The sequence below is a fragment of the Convolutriloba macropyga genome, chromosome 1 (assembly GCF_964194025.1).
Source record: "Convolutriloba macropyga chromosome 1, txConMacr16.3, whole genome shotgun sequence".
Classification (NCBI taxonomy): Eukaryota; Metazoa; Xenacoelomorpha; order Acoela; family Convolutidae; genus Convolutriloba; species Convolutriloba macropyga.
Genome location: NC_134468.1, coordinates 10,635,381 through 10,657,462, shown reverse-complemented (window position 1 = coordinate 10,657,462; position 22,082 = coordinate 10,635,381). Strand labels below are relative to the sequence as shown.

Here is a 22,082-nt window from a genome sequence, read left to right as displayed (position 1 = left end):
AAGGGGGTAGATATGTTGGCAGGTGGGGTAAAGTAGGTTTGTGTGTCTTGGTGGGAGGGGGTTGGGGAGTAGGTACCTAGGTTGTGAGAGTGGGTGTAGGTATAGGTTTGGGGTGACGGGATTGAGTTGACGGGATGTACTTGCAAGGGTTGTCTCTAGTTCAGACAGGCCTGAGGGACTGTTATGGGACCAAAAGTTGTCAAAAACACATTTTCATCTGGAATTTTACCCCGCAGTTCTTATTTACTAAACATGAGAAACTAAGCTACTGTTAACTTTCAATGTTCGAAAACAAAATTCAATGTTCTAAAACAGAGGTCAAGTTTCAAAAACAAAACAGTCTCAGTCCTGGTTATGAAATTGCTTCAGCTAAAAAACATAGCCCTTGGAGGTATAGTCTGTCCCATAAAGTTGAAATAAGCGAACGTTCGAAAAACGCCAAAAACGTTCAATTGAACATCAATGGGATTTGAATGTCAACGTTTGAATGTCAACGAACTTTGACCCTTGAACTCTAACCTGTGGCTTTTGAAACGTTCGCTTATTTCAACTTCATGGGACACGCTATACCAGAAACTACTAATGTTGCGCAATTTTAAAACTTGCGGACAGAATTCTTAGGGGGTGGCGGGTGATAGCGGGTGGCAGGCCGGGATAGGTAAGTTTGGGGTAGGCTGTTGGGGTAGGTATGTGGGGGGGGGGGAGGGGGGGGGGCGTATGTATAGGTGTGGTGGTGTCGAGATGGGGTTGAGGGTGGAATGAGGTAGAGAGCGTAGACGAGGGATACGTAGGGTGGGGGTGGGGTAGTTGGTTGGGGTGAGGTCTCCGTAGTTGCCATCAGGTTGCGAGGGATCATGCTGGTGGAAACATGCCTTGAAAGTCATGATTGGCTAAATCAAGGTCATCGAGATCACTCCACACCTGCAGAAGCCAACTCCTCCTCCGGGACTAACTGGGTTTCCGCTTTGTCTTCCATTTTGGGTGTGGTTGGTGTGGGTGTGGGAATGGATACCTCCTCTGCATAATCATCGTCAACTTGTATTCCCAAAATGTCATCCCTGTCTGTGTCTAAGACTGCTGTTGAAATTTTGAAATACCCCCATTACGTCTACTAGTTTCGTGAGTATTGATTGGATTTGCTAGCCAAAAAAATGATGTAGTTAGATTGGCAAATTGGTTTAACTTAGTTGGACCTCCTCTACCTGCACTCAAGAGTAGAAAAACTTTTATTATGTGAACCCCCCCCACCCCCCGCCCCCAGCTCTCTAAATTTTCCATATTTGTCTCCTTGCAGTTCTGGACTCTGATACGAGAAAAAAATGCATATCAAATCATGTAGAGAACTAATATTTCGAGACCAGTTTGCGGATTGGTTGAGCATACCTAGTTCAACTGATCAGTTTTGAGCTCGATCTGTCTTTATTGAAAATTTCCAAAAACGAACTCTTCAAATCATTTAGTGCCCTACGATCCAACCAATTTTATTATGAAAACTACTCCATAGTTCAAAAATGTCAGCGGGTTGTAGCTAGATTAATACAGTTAGTTGTAGCTTAGATAAATTATATGAAGGCTAGGATTGCTGATGAGAAAAACAGGAAAAAACTGGGGTTAAAAAAGCGGGGATGATTAAGTGTAACTTTGGGGTTGAGTGTGGATACGGTACACAGGGTGAACGGTGCAACATGATGAATGATGACAGAAAACAAATTTCACTTTTATTTTCTTAAAAAAATCAAAGTCCATGATAAATGTACAGATTATTATAAAAGTTACAGCTAAACCATACCGCTAATCAATTTGTTTCTTATAATTTCACCGAATACAACCGAGATACAGTAAGAACAGATTTAGTAATAGCTTGCCAAATTTTAATAATAGCTTGCCGAATTTTAGAGTCAATGGTACTAAAAATTATAATTGAACAGAATATAATAAACATAACCGAAAAATTGTCGGAAAATAGCCGCCGTTGATTCCCATATTCAAGATTGGGATTGCAAGAAGAGAAAAACTAATGAAAAAAAATAGTTTTTGTATACATGTACAAACTATTTTGATGTAATTTTGGAGCTGAACATACTCCTGTTTCCTAGTGAGACAACACAGGGGCTAGTATTAATACCAATAAGCCTTAGAGATGGTAAATAATAACAGAGTTAGAGCAACGGGCATCTAAAACTTGAATTTATGGGTTTATCCCGTTTCTATTGCTTTCATGTTTTGATACTGACTCTTTTCATTTCGAATTGCTTTGCTGATTTACAGCTGTCTAGAAACATCTTTAGCAGAAGGATAGAAGAATGAAACTAGCTTACAGGAGTCAAAAAGATTTCACGCAAAATGTTGAACAAGCTGTGAACTAAGGTAAAGTGAATTTTTTTTCGACGAAGTAAAAAAGGAGAGCTATAACAATCGGCTGAGAAGCTGAGCCGTCTATTAATAAAAGTCAATACTCCTCTTCGAGTCGTAAAACTCAGTTATAATTTACTATGTCATTCCAATAAATTCAATATCAGTCATGGGTGATCCCAATTTTAAGAAATCCCAAAAAAATTAGATCCTAAAATTGAAAGCGAGGAGTGTAATCAATGAGGCCAGGCACACAAATCAAGACCAACTGCAGTAAGCGTCGGCAGCTAATTGACTTAAGGCGTTAAGATATGACTCAGACTCAAGCTGTTTACAAACTGGAAAAAACACTATAAATCACACCACCGCTATCATTTAGCAGTTGTTCACAGACCAGGACAGAGTTGCACTTACTGCAATGCAAGCTATACATAGATAATTATTGAGTTTTGTTTCACGAAGGATATGCTGTTCATGTTTCCAAAGGTGCTGAAACTATTAGATGACAAAAAAATCCGGTCATCGTAGAAATCCGTCTCAGCTCATTGAATACTGCTGACACATTTTAAAATGATTGAAGATTTTTGAGCTTCCAACATTTCCATTTCCAAGCCAAACTGGACACCTTTATAAACCCTACCAGAAAAGCCCTAGCAAAATGTTAATAAACCCTACCTCAACCAGTCAAGAAATTGCAAGTTCCCTTTATTTTTCAATTAATCTTATTAAACTTTTTAATTAATTTTGTGCTGAAGTTAAGTTTAAAGAATCCTCTTAAGTACTTAGACTCCAAATTTGCCGTTGAAAAAAAGCAAAAGCTCAGCTGAAAAACTAAGCCACTAAAGTTTACAAACATACCCGAAAGATTGTCGGAAAATAGCCGCCGTTAATTCCGGTAACAACGACTGGGATTGAAAGAAGGGGGAAAAATGAAAAAAAAATGTTTTTGTGGAAAAACAGTTTTAAAGTGCGAACTATTTTGACGTCATATAGTATTGGAACATTTTCCTGTTTCCTAGTGAGACGATACAGGAGATAGTATCAATACCAATAAGCATTAGAGATGGTAGCTAAGACTTACAAGAACCAAGTTTGAGAAACGGGTGTCTAAAACGGGCATTTTTTGATACTGACTCTCTTCATTTCGAATTGTTTTGCTGATTAACAGCTGTCTAAAAACACATATAGCGGAAGGATAGAAGAGTGAAACTAGCCTACAGAAAACAAAAAAATCTACGCAAAATATTGAACAAGCTGTGAAGCGGAAAATTTTTATTCGACGAAGTAAAATCAAAGGAGGACACGTTCTGACGTACAATTCAAAGAATTTTCATTGACTAAACAAAAAACAAAACCTAAAACGGATTATGCGTGAATTGGGAAAACCATTTCTAAGAAAAATCAGATCCAAAAAACAAAAAAGGTCTTCATTAGAAAAAGTCTTCAAACTAAAAAAAAACAAAAATAGTCTGCATTAGTCGTCATTAGGAAACAAAGAAAACGGACTATACGTGAATTGGGAAAACCATTTCTAAAAAAACAGATCCAAAAAACAAAAAAAAGTCTTCAAACCAGAAAAACAAAAAAATCTTCATTAGTCTTCATTAGAAAACAAAGAATTTTCATTGAATAAACAAAAAAAGAGACCTAGAACGGACTATGAGTGAATTGTGAAACCATTTATAAAAAAAGTCAGATAAAAAACGAAAAAAAAAGAAAATCAATATCAAAATACCGCTTGTGAACCAAAAACCACTGGCCAGAAATGGAAATGTGGTTCAAACAAAAACTAGGCGTAGAATGAACTATGAATGGATTTGGAAAACTATTCAGGAAAAAATTCGACCAAAAAATTGAAAAAACTGTAAATATCTAAATAAAATTGCTGCATGTGAACGAAAAACCACTAGCGAGAAATCGAATTTTTGTTCAAAAACCGTTTTCTCACTACTTTTAAATTAGAGCGAAAAAGTTTCACGCCACAAAACCACTCGCTTTTTTGCTTCACTTCCTGTTTCGGCGTGACCAAAATCACTATTCCAATTTGACTTCAAAAATTATGAAAATGTGTGAACAGATCTTTAAAAAAATAAAAAACAGCGCCCCAATACATTTCAGGCTATCTGAATTGTAAAAAATAAGAGCGGTATTATAGCCGGCTGAGAAGTTTAGGCGGCTATTAAAAATAACAGCAAAAAGAAACCGCTAGCCAATTAATATCATATTATTTTATTTTCAGCCACTAAAGGCCACAGAGATACTTTTGAAAACTACTAAAATGTTGCAAAATTTGTAAATTTAGGATGATTCCAGAGACTAAAGTAAACTAAAGTTTTTAATTGCAAGATGCAAAATTCTTCGGCTATTAAAACCAAGGATTTGTCACTTTCAGTGACAAGGAAAGAAAAACCAAATAATAAATACGGATGTATTTTAAAACACTTCTTATTAAATCCGACCATCTCCTTATAAACATAACCAAGTAACGTAGCGCAAATTGCTCCTATACGAATAACAAGCAATTGGCTGCGGTAGTAATCAGCTTGGGATTAGGGAGTCTAGCTTTGTGATTTTATTTCTTCTCAGCAGCGTCGGTGAACTGTATTCTTATAGACTAATACAACTCTAAGACTCTAAGGGTTGCCCAATGACTTAATTCCCTCCAGGCTTTACCTGTTCACCCCCTTTTTGAGGACTGAAAAATAAAATTGTGAGGTGAAAAATCCGTAAAACCAAATAGCATTAAGAAGACTGCAGTAATCAAAGAACTCCTACAAGCTTCGATTTAGAGCAATTAGTAATCATTGAGTGATTCATATTATACATGTACAATTTTTTTCATCTCTGCGCAATGAAAACACATGGATCATTTTTTAACGTCATTCGTGGGAGTAAAATTTTTCAAAGTTAGAAAACAGAAGTCAAGTTGACACACAAGGGCACAAAGGTTTTTCCGATAACCAAAAATCTGCATCTTTGCTGTGAAAAAAAATCACCGCTAAAATTCACGAAGCAGCAAAAGAATCCAAATTCAATTGATTATAAAAATCAATAGTATACCAGGGCTCAAATTCTCTTCGTAAACACCATTAGAACATAGCCATGATAGATGCTTGTGGCCTTCCATGAATTGAAACAACTAAAGGATTAAGATTGACAGATCGACCTCCAGTCCCTTAAAAGACAACTAGACTTTTTGGGTTATATTTGGAATGTCAATTTTATGACATAAACGGTTTATAAGGAAAAAAGCCGAAAAAATCGTTTTCAAAATTGACATTCGAAATCAAAGCTCAAGACTAATAATCAGGAATGAGGATATATATAAGTTTGGCACTACTTAGATGTACACTAATAACTAGTAAATGTTCATAAAACTTAAAGTTCCATAAGTTCAGAAGTCATTTTTTGAGTGAGGTAAGTCACGCATTTGATGTACAGGCAAAAAGACGTCATGTACACAAATTTTAAGTGCAAAGCAGTAGAAGTCACTGAAGTCATTGAAAAGTCAATCCCAGAAGTCAGGTCATAAGATTCATCGATGGAGACGACGAATTAAAAAAAGCGTAGCAGGAAAAGTCCTGAAATAAAATTCACAGAAGTGAATGAAAAACTTAGATGCACTCTACCTGATCACCAGATCAATTGAGCAATGCCAGACAAAACACAAATAAAATCATCTCAAAAATTGAGAAAATAAAACAATCAAACAATCTACACAAAAATATACTTATTGCTAAAACTTTTGAAGCCTTTACCCCTAAGGCAAAATTTGATCCCTTTGAAAATACCTATTTCAAAAATATGTTTAAAACCAAATCTTGTCTCTGAAAGTGGTCCAGTATTATATCTGCAAGACCTGAAAAAAGTTCATTGGCCCTTAAAGATCGATTAACTCAAAATGAACGCAATTTTTTTAAAATGAAATCAAATGCAAGTTATAATGAAATTTTGCTGAAAATTGTGATATTAAAACCTTTAAAATCAATTCTACGTCTCTAGAAGCTATCCAGTAACCACTTTCTAAGCCTTAAAAAAATCATTGGCTCAAAGATCCATAGGCAACAATTTTTAGAAAAAACATTAAATTTCAAAAACTAGAAAATCGTCCTATAAAAATTTTGAAATTAATTCAATTGCCACCCAGCAACTGTTAAATAAAATACTATCAAACCTGGGATGAGTTTAGCTGGCTACTGAGGCAAGAAAAACTGAATACAAGATTGTTTTATCAAAAAATTTCTTAAACTCAAAATGTTAGGTTGTTGAAAAAAAATCCATTGACACTAACATCCATGCAGTAATTTTTATCAGACCGTGAAATAGGTTTTCTGGCACTTGAAAAATGAGAAATCTCAAAAATTGACAAGAGTTTTAGGTAACCTTAAAAAATTGCAGATTTTATTTAAAAAAATTGCTTAAATTTGAGATATTAAAATGTTGAAAACCGATCCATTGTTACTAGAAACTATGCAGTGCCCTATTATCAGACCTTAAAGGAGATTCCCAGGCCCCTGAAGCTGGAAAACTCAAAAAATGACAAACTTTTTCAAAAAAACTTTTAAAAAATTGCAAACATACCCGGCAGATTGCCGGAAAATAGCCGCCGTTGATTCCAATAAGCATGATTGGGATTGAACGAATAGAATATATTGAAAAAAAAAGATTTTTGGACAAAAATATTTTTTAAGTCCGATTTATTTTGATGGCATTTCGTAGTTGAACATACTTCTGTTTCTTAGAGAGAGGCTGCAGGGGCTACTATCAATACCAATAAGCATTAGAAGTGGTTACTAAGACTTATAGGAACGACGTTCAAATAGCGGGCATCTAAAATTGGGCTTTATGGGTTTATCCCGTTTCTATTTCTGACTTCAATTTTTTATACCGACTCTGTTCATTTTGAATTGCTTTGCTTAGCAACTGATGTTCAAATTCACTTTTAGCAGAATGAGAGAAGAGAGAAACTAGCCTAGAGAAGTCAAAAAGATTTCACGCAAAATGTTGAAAAGGCGGCAAAATGAGGTAAAGCGAAACATTTTTTTATTCGACGAAGTAAAAAAAAAAATAGGAGCGCTATAATAGCCGGCTGAGAAGATGAGGGCGGCTATTAAAAATTAGTATCATTTTGCGTGTTTGTGTTTGTAGTACCAAGACATATAGCTCATAAAATGCTGAGGCAAGAAAAACTGAATACAAGATTGTTTTATCAAAAAATTTCTTAAACTCAAAATGTTAGGTTGTTGAAAAAAAATCCATTGACACTAACATCCATGCAGTAATTTTTATCAGACCGTGAAATAGGTTTTCTGGCACTTGAAAAATGAGAAATCTCAAAAATTGACAAGAGTTTTAGGTAACCTTAAAAAATTGCAGATTTTATTTAAAAAAATTGCTTAAATTTGAGATATTAAAATGTTGAAAACCGATCCATTGTTACTAGAAACTATGCAGTGCCCTATTATCAGACCTTAAAGGAGATTCCCAGGCCCCTGAAGCTGGAAAACTCAAAAAATGACAAACTTTTTCAAAAAAACTTTTAAAAAATTGCAAACATACCCGGCAGATTGCCGGAAAATAGCCGCCGTTGATTCCAATAAGCATGATTGGGATTGAACGAATAGAATATATTGAAAAAAAAAGATTTTTGGACAAAAATATTTTTTAAGTCCGATTTATTTTGATGGCATTTCGTAGTTGAACATACTTCTGTTTCTTAGAGAGAGGCTGCAGGGGCTACTATCAATACCAATAAGCATTAGAAGTGGTTACTAAGACTTATAGGAACGACGTTCAAATAGCGGGCATCTAAAATTGGGCTTTATGGGTTTATCCCGTTTCTATTTCTGACTTCAATTTTTTATACCGACTCTGTTCATTTTGAATTGCTTTGCTTAGCAACTGATGTTCAAATTCACTTTTAGCAGAATGAGAGAAGAGAGAAACTAGCCTAGAGAAGTCAAAAAGATTTCACGCAAAATGTTGAAAAGGCGGCAAAATGAGGTAAAGCGAAACATTTTTTTATTCGACGAAGTAAAAAAAAAAATAGGAGCGCTATAATAGCCGGCTGAGAAGATGAGGGCGGCTATTAAAAATTAGTATCATTTTGCGTGTTTGTGTTTGTAGTACCAAGACATATAGCTCATAAAATGCTGAGGCAAGAAAAACTGAATACAAGATTGTTTTATCAAAAAATTTCTTAAACTCAAAATGTTAGGTTGTTGAAAAAAAATCCATTGACACTAACATCCATGCAGTAATTTTTATCAGACCGTGAAATAGGTTTTCTGGCACTTGAAAAATGAGAAATCTCAAAAATTGACAAGAGTTTTAGCTAACCTTAAAAAATTGCAGATTTTATTTAAAAAAATTGCTTAAATTTGAGATATTAAAATGTTGAAAACCGATCCATTGTTACTAGAAACTATGCAGTGCCCTATTATCAGACCTTAAAGGAGATTCCCAGGCCCCTGAAGCTGGAAAACTCAAAAAATGACAAACTTTTTCAAAAAAACTTTTAAAAAATTGCAAACATACCCGGCAGATTGCCGGAAAATAGCCGCCGTTGATTCCAATAAGCATGATTGGGATTGAACGAATAGAATATATTGAAAAAAAAAAGATTTTTGGACAAAAATATTTTTTAAGTCCGATTTATTTTGATGGCATTTCGTAGTTGAACATACTTCTGTTTCTTAGAGAGAGGCTGCAGGGGCTACTATCAATACCAATAAGCATTAGAAGTGGTTACTAAGACTTATAGGAACGACGTTCAAATAGCGGGCATCTAAAATTGGGCTTTATGGGTTTATCCCGTTTCTATTTCTGACTTCAATTTTTTATACCAACTCTGTTCATTTTGAATTGCTTTGCTTAGCAACTGATGTTCAAATTCACTTTTAGCAGAATGAGAGAAGAGAGAAACTAGCCTAGAGAAGTCAAAAAGATTTCACGCAAAATGTTGAAAAGGCGGCAAAATGAGGTAAAGCGAAACATTTTTTTATTCGACGAAGTAAAAAAAAAAAATAGGAGCGCTATAATAGCCGGCTGAGAAGATGAGGGCGGCTATTAAAAATTAGTATCATTTTGCGTGTTTGTGTTTGTAGTACCAAGACATATAGCTCATAAAATGCTTATAACAAGTAATTTTTTCTTGCAAAAGACTTTCATCAGCTTTTAAAAACTTCAACCTAAGGCTAATAAAAAACTCAAGAAAACATGAAAAATTGCACAAGGCCATCCCAGCAGATGCATCACTTTAAGCACTTGAAGGGCTACTAAGACCCACTTTGGACCTCTAATGAAACTTAATGCCCGCTGGGTTTTACCTGTTTATCCCATTTTGAAAGATCAAAGTCATTAAAAAATTTGTGAACACATCTTAACAAAAAACACAGCGCCCCAATACGATTCAAATTCTTTGAATTGTAAAAAACCACGATGTCCCCAATAATAGCCGCCATCGCTTCGCGACTATTAATAAGAAGACCAACAATTCCAAAAAACTGGCTTGAAATTTAGTTTGGCAGCAATTAATAATCCAACGCGGTCGTATTGTCTGCCTTCTGTCTTCATTCTGTTTTTTATCATTTAAATGGGTACAATTCCTTTTTTCTTTGAATTATTGTATCTACTCTATCCCCACACACGATTGGGTTGTGGGAAGAAAACTATACACCCATATGCGCGTATTTACTTTTTTGATGTGATAATGTAATGATAATATTATTTGCTATATTTCATTTCGTGGGGGGGGGGGGGGGGGGGGGGTTGTTTAAACGTCATAACGATCCTTGTTTGTAATTGAGGAAACTAACAACGTTTTTTAAGCAAATAGCATTGAACTCTGCAACGAACTAATCTTCAACCTTTCTGCTAATGGGAGAGAATTCATTCAGTACTGCTGTTTTCAGATTTCACACTCCGATCTCCATCAACCTTTCCTTCTAGAACATTCTGTTGCTCTTTTTCAGGCGCTGCATTTTCTTCGTCAGAGTAACAACAAGCTTGATCGTTCCGCGCAACGCAACCCCACACAATAATAGCCAAAGCGAACGAAATACAATTGGATATAAATGCCAACCATAACAAAATAAAATAAGTTGTCGTTATTTCATAAACTTCTACATTCAAATTAGAATTTTCGGCTTGCATGAAATCGGCCAAAATTTGCAGCGTAAAAAGTGAGTTGAAAAGGTTGTATTGAAACTGCATAATGTCACTAGATCGGGTTTTGTGATTCAGAACTTTAAAAAATACAGTACTCAAAGTGTTTCCAAGAATTTTGACCAACTTGGCAACTTCTGTTTTCTCGGACAAAAGTTTGTCGAAATTGGTCATCTTCCACCAGGGATTGTCATTGTAAGGAGGTTTGTTATAGTCGTAGTATGTCTTGGGCTCTTCTAAACACAAACTAGGTAGTTTAATTTGTAGTTTAATCCACGCAGCTCGAAAAAGTTCCTCCATTTTTTCGACTTTAGCATTCAATTTTCCTAATTATAGCAATTATAGTTCAGTAGCATTTCTGGCCTTACCGTGGTTACATTACACATAGTATCTTTATGATGTTTTGAGTGTAATATCCAAGACAAGTTGAAAGTTATTCATGTGCAGAGGTTCCACGACAAGACAAAATACAATTTGATACTGCTACTAGATCTAGCAGAAACCCACAGAATTAAATGGATCTATTATTACGAAGATCAAATTATCATGTCAACGTAACAAAAAAAGAAAAAAAAACGCGCAATCCGGTTCACTTTTTAAGAAGACTTTCCTTCTGTTATCATCATTTCTTCCAATAAAAATAAGCATCGTTCTCTTTAGAAGGAGACAAGGCGGCTCGGTAATGTGCAATGGCACATAAGGTTCCGACCCCGCCCATCCACAATTTTGGCATAATTGTCTACCAAATGAGGAACAGATAGAAAAACCCAAAAATTATTTTTTGCGAATCCCAAAAAAGCCCAAGTCTTTTGCAAAAAATTCTGTATGAAAGATAAGTTAACCTTCAAAACAAATAACTCAGTGGAGTAAAAATTGATGCATTAGATTGCTGTAATATGTCAATATTAAAAAAGCGAGTCAAAACGAACAGCAAAATCAAACAACAACAACAACAAACATTAATTACATCAAAAAATTTATGTCCCTTTTAAAAACTAAATTTAATAACAAAATCAACATACCGTCAGATAAACCTGAAACTAAACAAAAATAATTTATAAATCACCAGAAAACATATGCGACCAGTCCATAAAAAGGTTTGGTAACAATTATACAAAAAAGAACAAAAACAGAAAAGTAAAAAGAATTAACTTATTTTTTTGAAACAATTAACTTCAAAGTAATAAATACCATTAGAAATAAAATAATATTACCACAAATTTGCGATTACCACTGCTTCTATAGAAGGGCATTAGGACCTGACCTTATTCATTTTTTAGAGCGGCTAAAAAGAACAACAAAGAACAAACAAAATTTCAATTGAAACTTGCCAGAAAACGCTGTCAAAACCGTCAGGCCAAATTTTGGCACTCAAAATATATTTGATTGCGCCTTCTTCAAACAGCTATAATGTAGTACGTGGCCATTCATTAGTAAGACTAGGTAACAAGTAGACAAAAAAGCGAAGTGCTAAAGTATGTAATACTTTTAATTTTTTTTTCGAAACAAAATTACATTCAATGTCATGAAAGGCATTAATTACAAAAAGAGCTATTTAAATGTCGTCGTTTTTTCATGAAAAAGAAACCCTTGAGATCTGTAATCATCCAGAATATTTCTTGCATCTACAAAAAGAACGTCAAATATGACAAACATCAAATTAATTTAATTTTTTTTTGTGAAAAAGCGGTGTCGAAGCCAGTAAGGTCATAACAAAATCTTTAAAAAAAAGATTTTGGGACACCAATCCCTTTTATTCCCTTGACACCCATAATGTCATATTTGACATGTAATCAACTAACGAGATTAGGTAACAAAAAGAAACATAAAAAGAACAAAATTGCGAAGTTAAAAAAGTTTTTTTTTTAATTTTGGAAAACGATGGGTTTGAAAGTCATAAAAGCCATCAGCTATCTGCTAATATCAGAATATCGGTTTTTCTATTCTTCCATGAAAAGCCAATTAAAGCTATCACTATACAGGAAATTTCATACGACCGAAACGACAAAGTATAAATGACAGTTAAGACAAAATTAAAGAGTTCAATTGATTTCTTCAAGAAAGAAGCGTCGAGGCCATTAAAACGATGATTTATATCTTTCAGGATTTTAATATGTTCAATTTTGCTTTAATTTGAATGCTAATAAGGTGACATGAGAACTGTCAATAATGTGATAATGTGACAAAATTAGAAAACGTGAAAAACTGGCAAATATCAAAACAAACAAAAATCTAAAATCTTGTAGTATCAAAGCCAGAAAACAATAATTTCAGGCTTAAAACTGCAACCGAGAATAAATGTTAACTCAGTAGAAAGAAGAAGCAGTCTTTTTTTGCTGACACTAAGCTGGAAGTTGAACAAATTAAGAAAAAAAAAGAGGAAAAGTTAATTAAGCCATTATTTATTGAAAAGTCAATTATTTTTTAAAAAAGAAACGACCATAAACTTTCAATTAAAAAACTAAATGAATTAGCCTGGAGCTGTTTCGCAAGCGAATTGGTTGGACCTATCACTCCTGAGCTTTGATTTGATATGTTCTGTTCTTTATTATTAAAAAAAAAATTTTTTTTTTAAAAAAAAAGACCGACTGATTACAACCCAATTTTTTTTGGATTGTAACAGTCCAAGAATGGCCCAAAACTACCCCTGTTAATACTTATTGTCCGTTAAGAACAATTGATTTTTCGAATGTTGTAGATATAGATAATTTCTGAGTTGAAACTCAAAATTAATTTTGCATTTTTGATAATCAACGAGTAAAGTTAGCAAAAAACGGCAAAGTTTTAACTACAAGGCACTCTTTGCGGACTCTGAAGTAGAAATAGCCCCCCTCTGAGTCTACAAAGATTGTATGAGTGTTGTTTGGGGGTATACTGTAGGCAAATTTAATCAAAGTGGACTAAAGTAGCTTATTTCGTGCTGTTGTTGATGAAAAAGGCTAAATTTTGAAATGTTTATCCAGATTTTTTGACCAAAAAATTAATTCAAAACAATCAAAAATGCTTGTTCGTCTTCAAAAATAAAATCAACGACACTATTCTTAAAAATTATAACAAATTTTAGCAAAATTGACGAAAAGTTAGGCAAAAATTCCGGAAAATGTGAATAAAAACAACGTGAATTCACTCTTCTTTTCTCAGAAGTTTAAGCCTCGATAACTCCCTGTAAAAAACGAAAATTAAAGAAAATGTTTTTAATTTCATATTCTACGCTGGACGAGCTTTCTAATTATACCAGTCTCAACTGTCTACGATAAATATATCGAGCGGCGAAAATTCACGGAACAAAAAAAAAACCCAGTTGAGTATATAGTTCCTCCCCCCTCAAGAGGGTCGGAAGAATAAAAAAGAAAACCACAAAAATTTTTATCATGATGTCATTGCGTCAGACCCCTCAAGTTAATATGTTAAGCCTCATGGATAGTATCCAAGGAACGCAGAAATAGATATACAATATTTTTTGGAAATTTTGGTATAAATTTGATTAGAAAAGTTTTTGAAGTAAAAGTACATGTTTGCTTGTTTGCTAGGCATGCATTGACCACGTGGTAGGCATGATCTCCAGGAAACTATATATGATCTTTGTATGACCACTAAGAAACCGTACCGTTCATATTTGACCGAGTATGATTACTAAGAATCATATATGACATAGTAGGATTACCAAGAGTCATATATGAGCTAGTATGAAATAAAAAAAATGTGCGATGGATGACTCGGGTCTTCAATATTATTACGAACTTCAATGTCTCTATATGAAGCTGAAAATCCGTTTTATTACAATACCAGGGAGAAACTTTTTTTACAAATAAGAGCATAATTTGTGTTCGAGTCTGTTGCAAAAAACGTGAACTCTAATCTGTGCTGGCCACGAGTGTTTTTATGCCCCCAATTACAGTTTATAAGTTGTTAAACAGCACGTTAAATTTTTAAACAGCACGTGAAAAAAAGGGGAAAAATGAAAAACTTTTTTTTTCACAGATGAAGGTTCGTGGAATACTTTAGCAGGTCTTACTTCATAAACTTAACTTGTGATATATTGCAATTAATCGTGCATTGACTAGCGTTGACGATGGCAAATTTTTTCATTAAAGCTTTGGATTTTTTTTTCATTTGTGAACCCCGCAGTTACAGAGAACGTGTCAATAGATAGTATTATCATCAATCATTATGTAAAATTATGTCACGTGGGCTTGGGGGTGCAAGATTTTTATTTTTTATTGCACTACACTATTGCGATCACTTTTAGAGCTGTTGAGTAAATCTACGATGTAGCAACCAAGTTAACTTCGCTATGTGATTGAACAATTACCTAATTGGCAAAACTTTCATTATTATGTGTGTCGTTTGAAAAAATGAAAAACTTAAAAAAACGGGTATATTCAAACCCAACCTCCTCCCCCTCCAGCTCAGTGGGCATATAAAATTTATGGCCCCAGGCACGAGCCAAACTTTTACCTAGTAACGTGCTTTGGACATACAGAGCAATACATAAAGAGCAGAGCAGACCGTATCTTAATAAAAACACAAGAATTAATTAACCTGCACGTTTCTACGAAAATTGGACTAGTATAGACAGGGCCAAATTGATCCATGAAAATGCCGTGTGTTGGTCCATCGAATCCGTTTCACCCCCCCCCCCCCCCCCAAAAAAAACAGAATAGATCCTAATTTCATTTCACAAAATTCATATCTCGACTAGGAATTATAAATTACGATAAAATAAGCATTACTGACCTCTATATTTTGGGTACAAAGTCCAGTGAAGCCTGAGTGTAGCAGCAGTCATCAAAGTTGCGGCTATCAGAAGCAGAAGAAAAGCCACAAAATTCACAACAACATTTACTATATTTAGCATTTTTCTTTCTAAAAAGGCAACTTTGAATAATACAGCACCCCAAGTTACAATAGCAGCTGTTACCCCAATAGTGGCAATAATGTGCATGGCGAATGCTGAAATAGGAACCGTTTCCTCCTCCGCACGTGAACAAAACTTTTGTTTTCTGTAGCAGGCGCTGACAAGTTAAGAGAATGACGGAAGTCGATGGACAAAGAATAAAACCATTAAAAACAGGTGTAAAAATAGGATGCCAATGTGGTTAAATTACAAGCAAATTTTTGGTGTCCGATTTTGATCCTAATTACTTATTGATCCATTTTTTTTTCAAAAAATGGGAAATATACGTAAATAGGAGGCAGACTTCTTTTTTCTTCAATCAATTTTTTACTTTTTGTTTACGTATCGTAGAAAAAAGAGAAACAGCATTTTGCAGCTTTTAAAATCTTGCTTTGATTCAAATGAAAAATATTCCAATTTTTAAAAAAATCTGAATAGGGAAAAATTTTTCGAAGGAAGAACTAAATCAAACCGTTTAAAAAACAGATCGCGGTACGTTAAATTGGGGCAAAAATTTTCAGTCTATAGTTGACGTCAAGCCTATTTTAAAAAACATGTAAACCACCAATCTAAAAAATTTGAGAAAAAATTCTGGAAAAAAAAGCAACAAAACAATAAAGACAGCAAAAAGGTAAAAATATCGATTACTCTTGTTGACATGTATTGTATATATTGTTTTTTAGTTTAGTGTTCAGTTCTCCACAAAACCAGAAAAAAATAAAAAAAAATTTATTAAGTCAAAAATTTTCAATTCTCAGCATTCAGGAACAAAATTGCAATAATCAAAAATATCTCTTCGGTATATTGTGTCTGGTTTGAATTATCGGCGATCCACTCCAAGAGTTATTAATGGAGAAAAACGACGAAGATTAATTCAGCAGTTCCACTAAAGGAAAAACAAAAAACGATCAAAAAAGTAGGCATGAAAGTTGTTTTGAAAAACAAAAAAAACTTTGTTAAAAGATTTAGGAAAAGTATGGGTTCACAAAATCACAAAAAAGCTGATTATTAACAACAGGAATAAGGAAAATCTCCTTAACTGACCTTTAAATTATTAAAATTTCTGTTACCTGACGAGTTACGTTTTATAGATGAAATTAAACGTTCATGGACCAGGAGATTCACAAAAGAATGAAATGGTTTCTTTATTTTTTTTGGAAATTCAAAAAATATATAAACTTAAAGTATAATTGAGTTCTATCTATTGTCAAATCAACCATCAAACCTTTTTTTCTACTATCGACAAAACACGCTGTTCTTATAATTTTCTGAGATAATCACGTGTACTGCTAGAGTTTGAAACAAGATAATCAGTCAAATTTTGGTTTATTAAGTTGCATTAAAGATGCTTCGCTGGCAATTGTAACTTCTTAAGTGCTCAGGTTGTTGATTTCGTTGGGCGGACCAAAAAATCAGTTTTTCAGCCAAAAATGGTGCAGATTTTTTTTTGGTTTTTTCTAATCTCTTGAGAAAATTATCTATCGGTTTTTGACGGAAGTTACAAATAGATGAGATGAATCAGGATTTTGCTATATTATCAACATATTATAATTAATATTGTTTGGAGTATTAATATTAACTTTTTTACGTATTTTAATTGCTTATGCCGGTTTTAATGCAAGACGTTGAAAACGTTTTTATTGATTTTGTTAGGAAAGCTTTTATAAGTTGGAAGTAATCTGAGAATGAACGGCCATTGAAATTTTTTGCGGCTTGCAGATGGGTAATATGTAATTTAGACTTAAAAAATTGTTCTTTTATGTTTTTTGAGTGAAAGAGGTTGAGATTTTTTTTTAGCTCACCAGAGACTTTTCCTGTAGACTTTATAAACACAAGGTTCTTTTACTAAATGTTTCCATCTTTGAAAAATGTTGTAGACAATTGATGTTGAATTTGCGTCTTTTATATGTTACGAAAGTCTACTGTCGGCCACAACTCAAATTTACTCGCATTCTTTCTTTTTAAATAGGATACTGAGGTACCTTAACACCAAAAATATCTACGCATAGATTGCCACGAGTCGTGTGCTTTTGAACTATTAGTGAACATTTTTTTCGAATTGCTTTAATTATTAAAAAAATTCATGTAGGTCCTGTAAATGGATACTGCTTCTGCACTGATTGATTTGAACCGTATTTGTTTTGGATCTATTCTGTTTCCCCCGCCACACCTACTCAAAAATTATATATTGTGACGCACGTTGCTATGTACAAAAACTAGCACGTGCGGCCGTGGGCGTAAAAGTTATAAACTGGTGGGCGGATGGGGGCGGGGGTTTGAAACAGAATATATCAAAAATTTTTGCTATGCCGTGAGACGTGCATAGATTTATTATAATTGGAGATGCTTGTATCCTAATGTTGAGGTTTTCGAGAATGTGTCGACTTTTGTATATGAAAAGAATTTGGCTGGACTTATGAAAAAAATGCAGCCCGACTTTAACTGGGTCCTCGACCATGTAATTAAGGTCTTTTTTTTACCCTCAGACTTAATAGGTCTTTTCGTCTTTTCATAAGTCGAGGCTTCGACCTTGGGTTGACGGGGAGGAAGAAGTTCCCTGAAATGATAACAGAATAATGGTCTGTGTCCTCAATGTATCGTTGTGAGTAGACATAGTTAGCCCCGTATCTCGCAAACCCACATATAACAAAACAAAATGTTAGGGTAGCAAAGGCCATTCCAGAAATAGTCAACACACAGCCTAAGTTGTTGTTTGCACACGTCATTTCGGCAATTTGCCAGGAATATTTTCGGTTTCAGAAATTCGGTATTATTTGCGAGTCACTATAATTTATGTCAACGTGCAATCCGGATAGTTGACCCAAAATATCGGATATATTCTGTTTTGCAAAAGCAGTTGGCCTATGATTTTAGCCCCCCTCTCCTAAGCACACGTTGTTTTTTACATACCCGTACCTAAGTCTCAGTGAAAATCAGTACTGGTTCAGAACAATTGCAGAGAAGTTTTAAGTTTCAGTACGGACAGTTTTCAGAAGGATTTCAGAACCAAATGTGAAGTTGTTTCCGAATTTCTCTGAATCAGAGAAAAATTTTTAATATTCTTTCGAATCAGAAGATTTTTCAGAATGGGTCACTGAATTAGCCATGCATCAGACAAATTCAGTGCAAACTGTGACCTGAATTAGACTCTGACTCAGTACTGAATTTGCCCATGAGTTAGGTACGGATAGTAGCATGATATATAACAAGATGAAATTGGAACTCATAGACGAGAGAGGAGGGCGGTAGAGATCGAAACAGAATATATCCACAATATCTACGCATCCTGGGAAACGAAAAGATGCCAAACTGCGGGTTTTTAAAGTTTTTAGAGGTTGAAGTAATTATTACTTAGTTTCATTGTCATTCGGAAAACTAATAAACAAGAAAATGAGAAATCAAAAAGCAAAAATGCCATACTTTATCTATGCCCTATGTATTAGAGGAGAAAATGGACTAATGCAGTTAGAGAACTGACATGGGACTCATGCACACGCGTACTGAATAACCAACAGTGACAAGGCTGATAATCTAAAAAATAGTTAAAGAGCTACTTATGAATGTACAAATTGATTAGAATACAGGGCAAAGTTGAGGCAAAGTTGAGTTGAAAGAAAGCCAAGTATTCAACCATGACGCATCAAAAGTAGTTCTGTAATTGTGCTAGAACCTGTAACCAAACAAGCAAAACGGAACGACTTCTAAAGCAAACAATTTTTTCGAGAAATTTCTGAGAAAAACAGTTGTGCAAAAATCGCTCTGCTAATCTATTTTTCTAAGCAAAAACTTCAACAAGACATGCAAAGCTCTGAATTGACTGTAGGGTTTTTTCATCAAGGGAGAGGAACCAGAACAAAAACTCTAAAGTATGTATTCATCAGATATTTCCTAAACTCTTACAGAGTTATCAGTTTATCGCTGAATGATTCAAAACTATTCTTTTTTGAAGATTCTGCAATTTGCAACTGAAAAAAATGTGAGGGAAATGGTCAGTAATCGCGGAATTTAACATATCTCTCTCCCAAAGGATTCCTCAGGGGCGAAGAATTTGAAAGCAAAAACACTATGAAAAGATAATTTCAACAGCACAAGTTGACAAAATTATTAGTTTTATTTGACATTGGAATCCAACCTTATGTAACTAAACAGCTGCTTGGCTATCGGACACGGAGACGTTTGGTATATTTTTACTCCTGCATTTTTTAGGAAGAAAACTTTCCTTTTGCTAATGTGCAAAATCTTAATTTCAAAATCTTATTCCCCTCGGGCCTCGTGCTCAGCACTCGGGCGCAAGTGCCCTCCTGTCAGGGCACTAAGTCCCTCGGTCTTTATTTTACATTTAACGCACAACATGTATAACAAACATTCTACATTCAACGTGCTATATAAGGACATAATTATGTAACTGGGGCACATAATTATGTAACTGGAGAGAGAGAGAGAGAGAGAGAGAGAGAGAGAGAGAGAGGGGGGGGGGAGGGGGAGGAGAGCGAGATAGAGGAGAAACAGAATGGAGGAGAAACGAGCGATTGAGCGAAAGAGATGAATGACACATTATTTCTGAAGTCAAAGGCGAAGAAGTTTATCTGATATGACAAGGGAAATTTGTACACAACAACAGAAAGAGAAAGATAAAATTTGTCAGGCGTTCTCAAATATAATATTTTGTTGTCATCTTTTTGAAGTCGCGGAAGCTCCCGATGGTTTCTTTTGCTAATCTGTTAGCATATTAGACGGCTAATTTCATAGTTTTAGCTTTTAAAAAAGAAAGAAATACGATTTGTCATTTGTTAAATGCGCGCTAATTAGAGCTACCTAGAAAACTGTTCCTAACGATCATTTATAATCGTTTTTTTGGTGAGTTTAGACCAAGTAGTCTACATTTCTTTTCATAAGAGTGATTCAGTAACTACGCGGATAGGATTGCAGTGGCAGTTATCAAGCAGCACTTCGCAAAAATTGGAGATCAAACTTTTGTTTTTTCAGTGTCATTTTTTTGCAATTGATTTGATTTTTTTTATTCCAACTTCTGTTTTGAAAACATCCTGTCATATGTACAACAAGAGTTGGAAACTTGTCTACATCATGTCAAAAAAGCAAACAAAATCAGAAGACAATTTATTTATACTGATGATAAATATTTAGTTGAATTTTGTCTATGAACTGCATATAAAATTTTAACTGTTTTATTTTGCAATTGGGGACTAATTTTTAGGTTTAAATGTAACCAGAGTATTAATAGTGGAAAAAATAATCATTATGTCAATGTGACAACAATGTTTTATTTCAGTTTTGTCACCAATATTGTCAGTTCTTGTAATTTTAAAATAATGGCGAGTCTTGATTACTAAAAGTCTACCTGCCCGTTCTTTGGCAGTCAAAAAAACGGCCGAGTTTGATGAAACTGAGTTGATCATATCTATTTCGCTAAGTATTCAATTGGTGCTTTTAAAAATGTGGCTTGATGCTGTGTTTTCAGCCGTCAGCTGTTTTCCCCTGTTCACTGTTTTTTCTCGAGATTTGCGTACCATAATTAAATTGAACTCCTGAGTTCTGACTAAACAATTTTTGAACGCGGCAAATATGCATAAATAAGATTTAGAGTATCAAAAAGCAGTTGTCTAATATACCTAAATGCTAATAGCCTTTTCAATTCTCGGATAGGTTTGCTATATTCGCAGCTACAAAATCGCATATGTTATGTGGGTTATCGAAACTATTTTTCGTGTCAATGCAGAAATTTTTTCGTAACAGTAGGCAGTTTGTGGTGGAAGTTATCCCTCTTAAGATTTTATAGTACAAAATTGTGCAACAACAATAATAATGGCATATTTTATTACGTTTCCATTCAATTATTATTATTATTTTTAATGTATTTGTTTGAGTTAATAGAAGCAGATTTTTTTTGAAATGTAGCTCAAAATGACACAGGAGAAGTGATATTAATACATTGATACATTGATAGCGATTTTCATCAGATTTCAATTCAACTCGAAGTGTGACTCAGCAGGAAACCTCACCCAATCCCCCATGAATTCCAGGTACATTTTTAAGTAAAAATGTCCAGATATCACTTTTATTTCCACTAATAATTCGGTACAACTTTTGAAGCTCCACTTGAAGTCATCGGCAATTGAAACGTGGGGCACGTCCGAGTAATTTTCAGTGCTTTTCGTTGCCCATCAAGGTCTCCAGGCCTCTTTCCCGACCTTTGCGATTAGTTTCATTTTAGCTCATGCTTCTTCTGGATTGTCCGATTATTTAGTTTCATTCAATTGGCTCAGCTACACATGACACCAATAATTTACTCTGACGTTCCCCACATTTCGATTGCCAAGATTTTTGTCCCTAAGCATTAAAAATGTATTATTAATGGAAATTATTAATGGAAAAAAGTGATATCTGGAATTTTTTTATTTAAAAAAGAATTCGAAAGTCATAGAAGACTGGTGAGATTTTTTGCTTGGTAACGTAAACAAATGTTAATTACACTTCTAGTTGAATTGAAATCTGTTGGTTTTATCAATCAAAACCATTTTTTCTTTTATAGAGGTTTTGAGTTGCTCTGCGGTACTTTGAATCAATTTTCACTTGTCTATTTTCATAACGACAGGGAATTAGCTTTGCTATGAATAATACACGTTCCATAAATTAAAAAAATGTTGTT

General features: G+C 34.3%; 1 protein-coding gene across 4 annotated transcripts in view; it reads right to left on the bottom strand.

The window, feature by feature from the left end:
* Positions 1-22,082, bottom strand: part of LOC142345650 (uncharacterized) — a 73,906-nt gene that overhangs the window by 1,998 nt on the left and 49,826 nt on the right. For 2 of the 4 annotated variants that reach the window (XM_075397862.1, XM_075397854.1), the window contains 2 exons: positions 10,254-10,754; positions 922-1,077 (listed from right to left, as the gene is read on the bottom strand). In XM_075397862.1, coding sequence (XP_075253977.1) covers positions 922-1,077; positions 10,254-10,754 — 657 coding nt within the window. Of the gene's footprint in view, positions 1-921; positions 1,078-10,253; positions 10,755-15,255; positions 15,479-17,979; positions 18,231-22,082 lie in introns of those variants that run through there. The other 2 variants (XM_075397836.1, XM_075397846.1) reach the window with 2 other exon arrangements.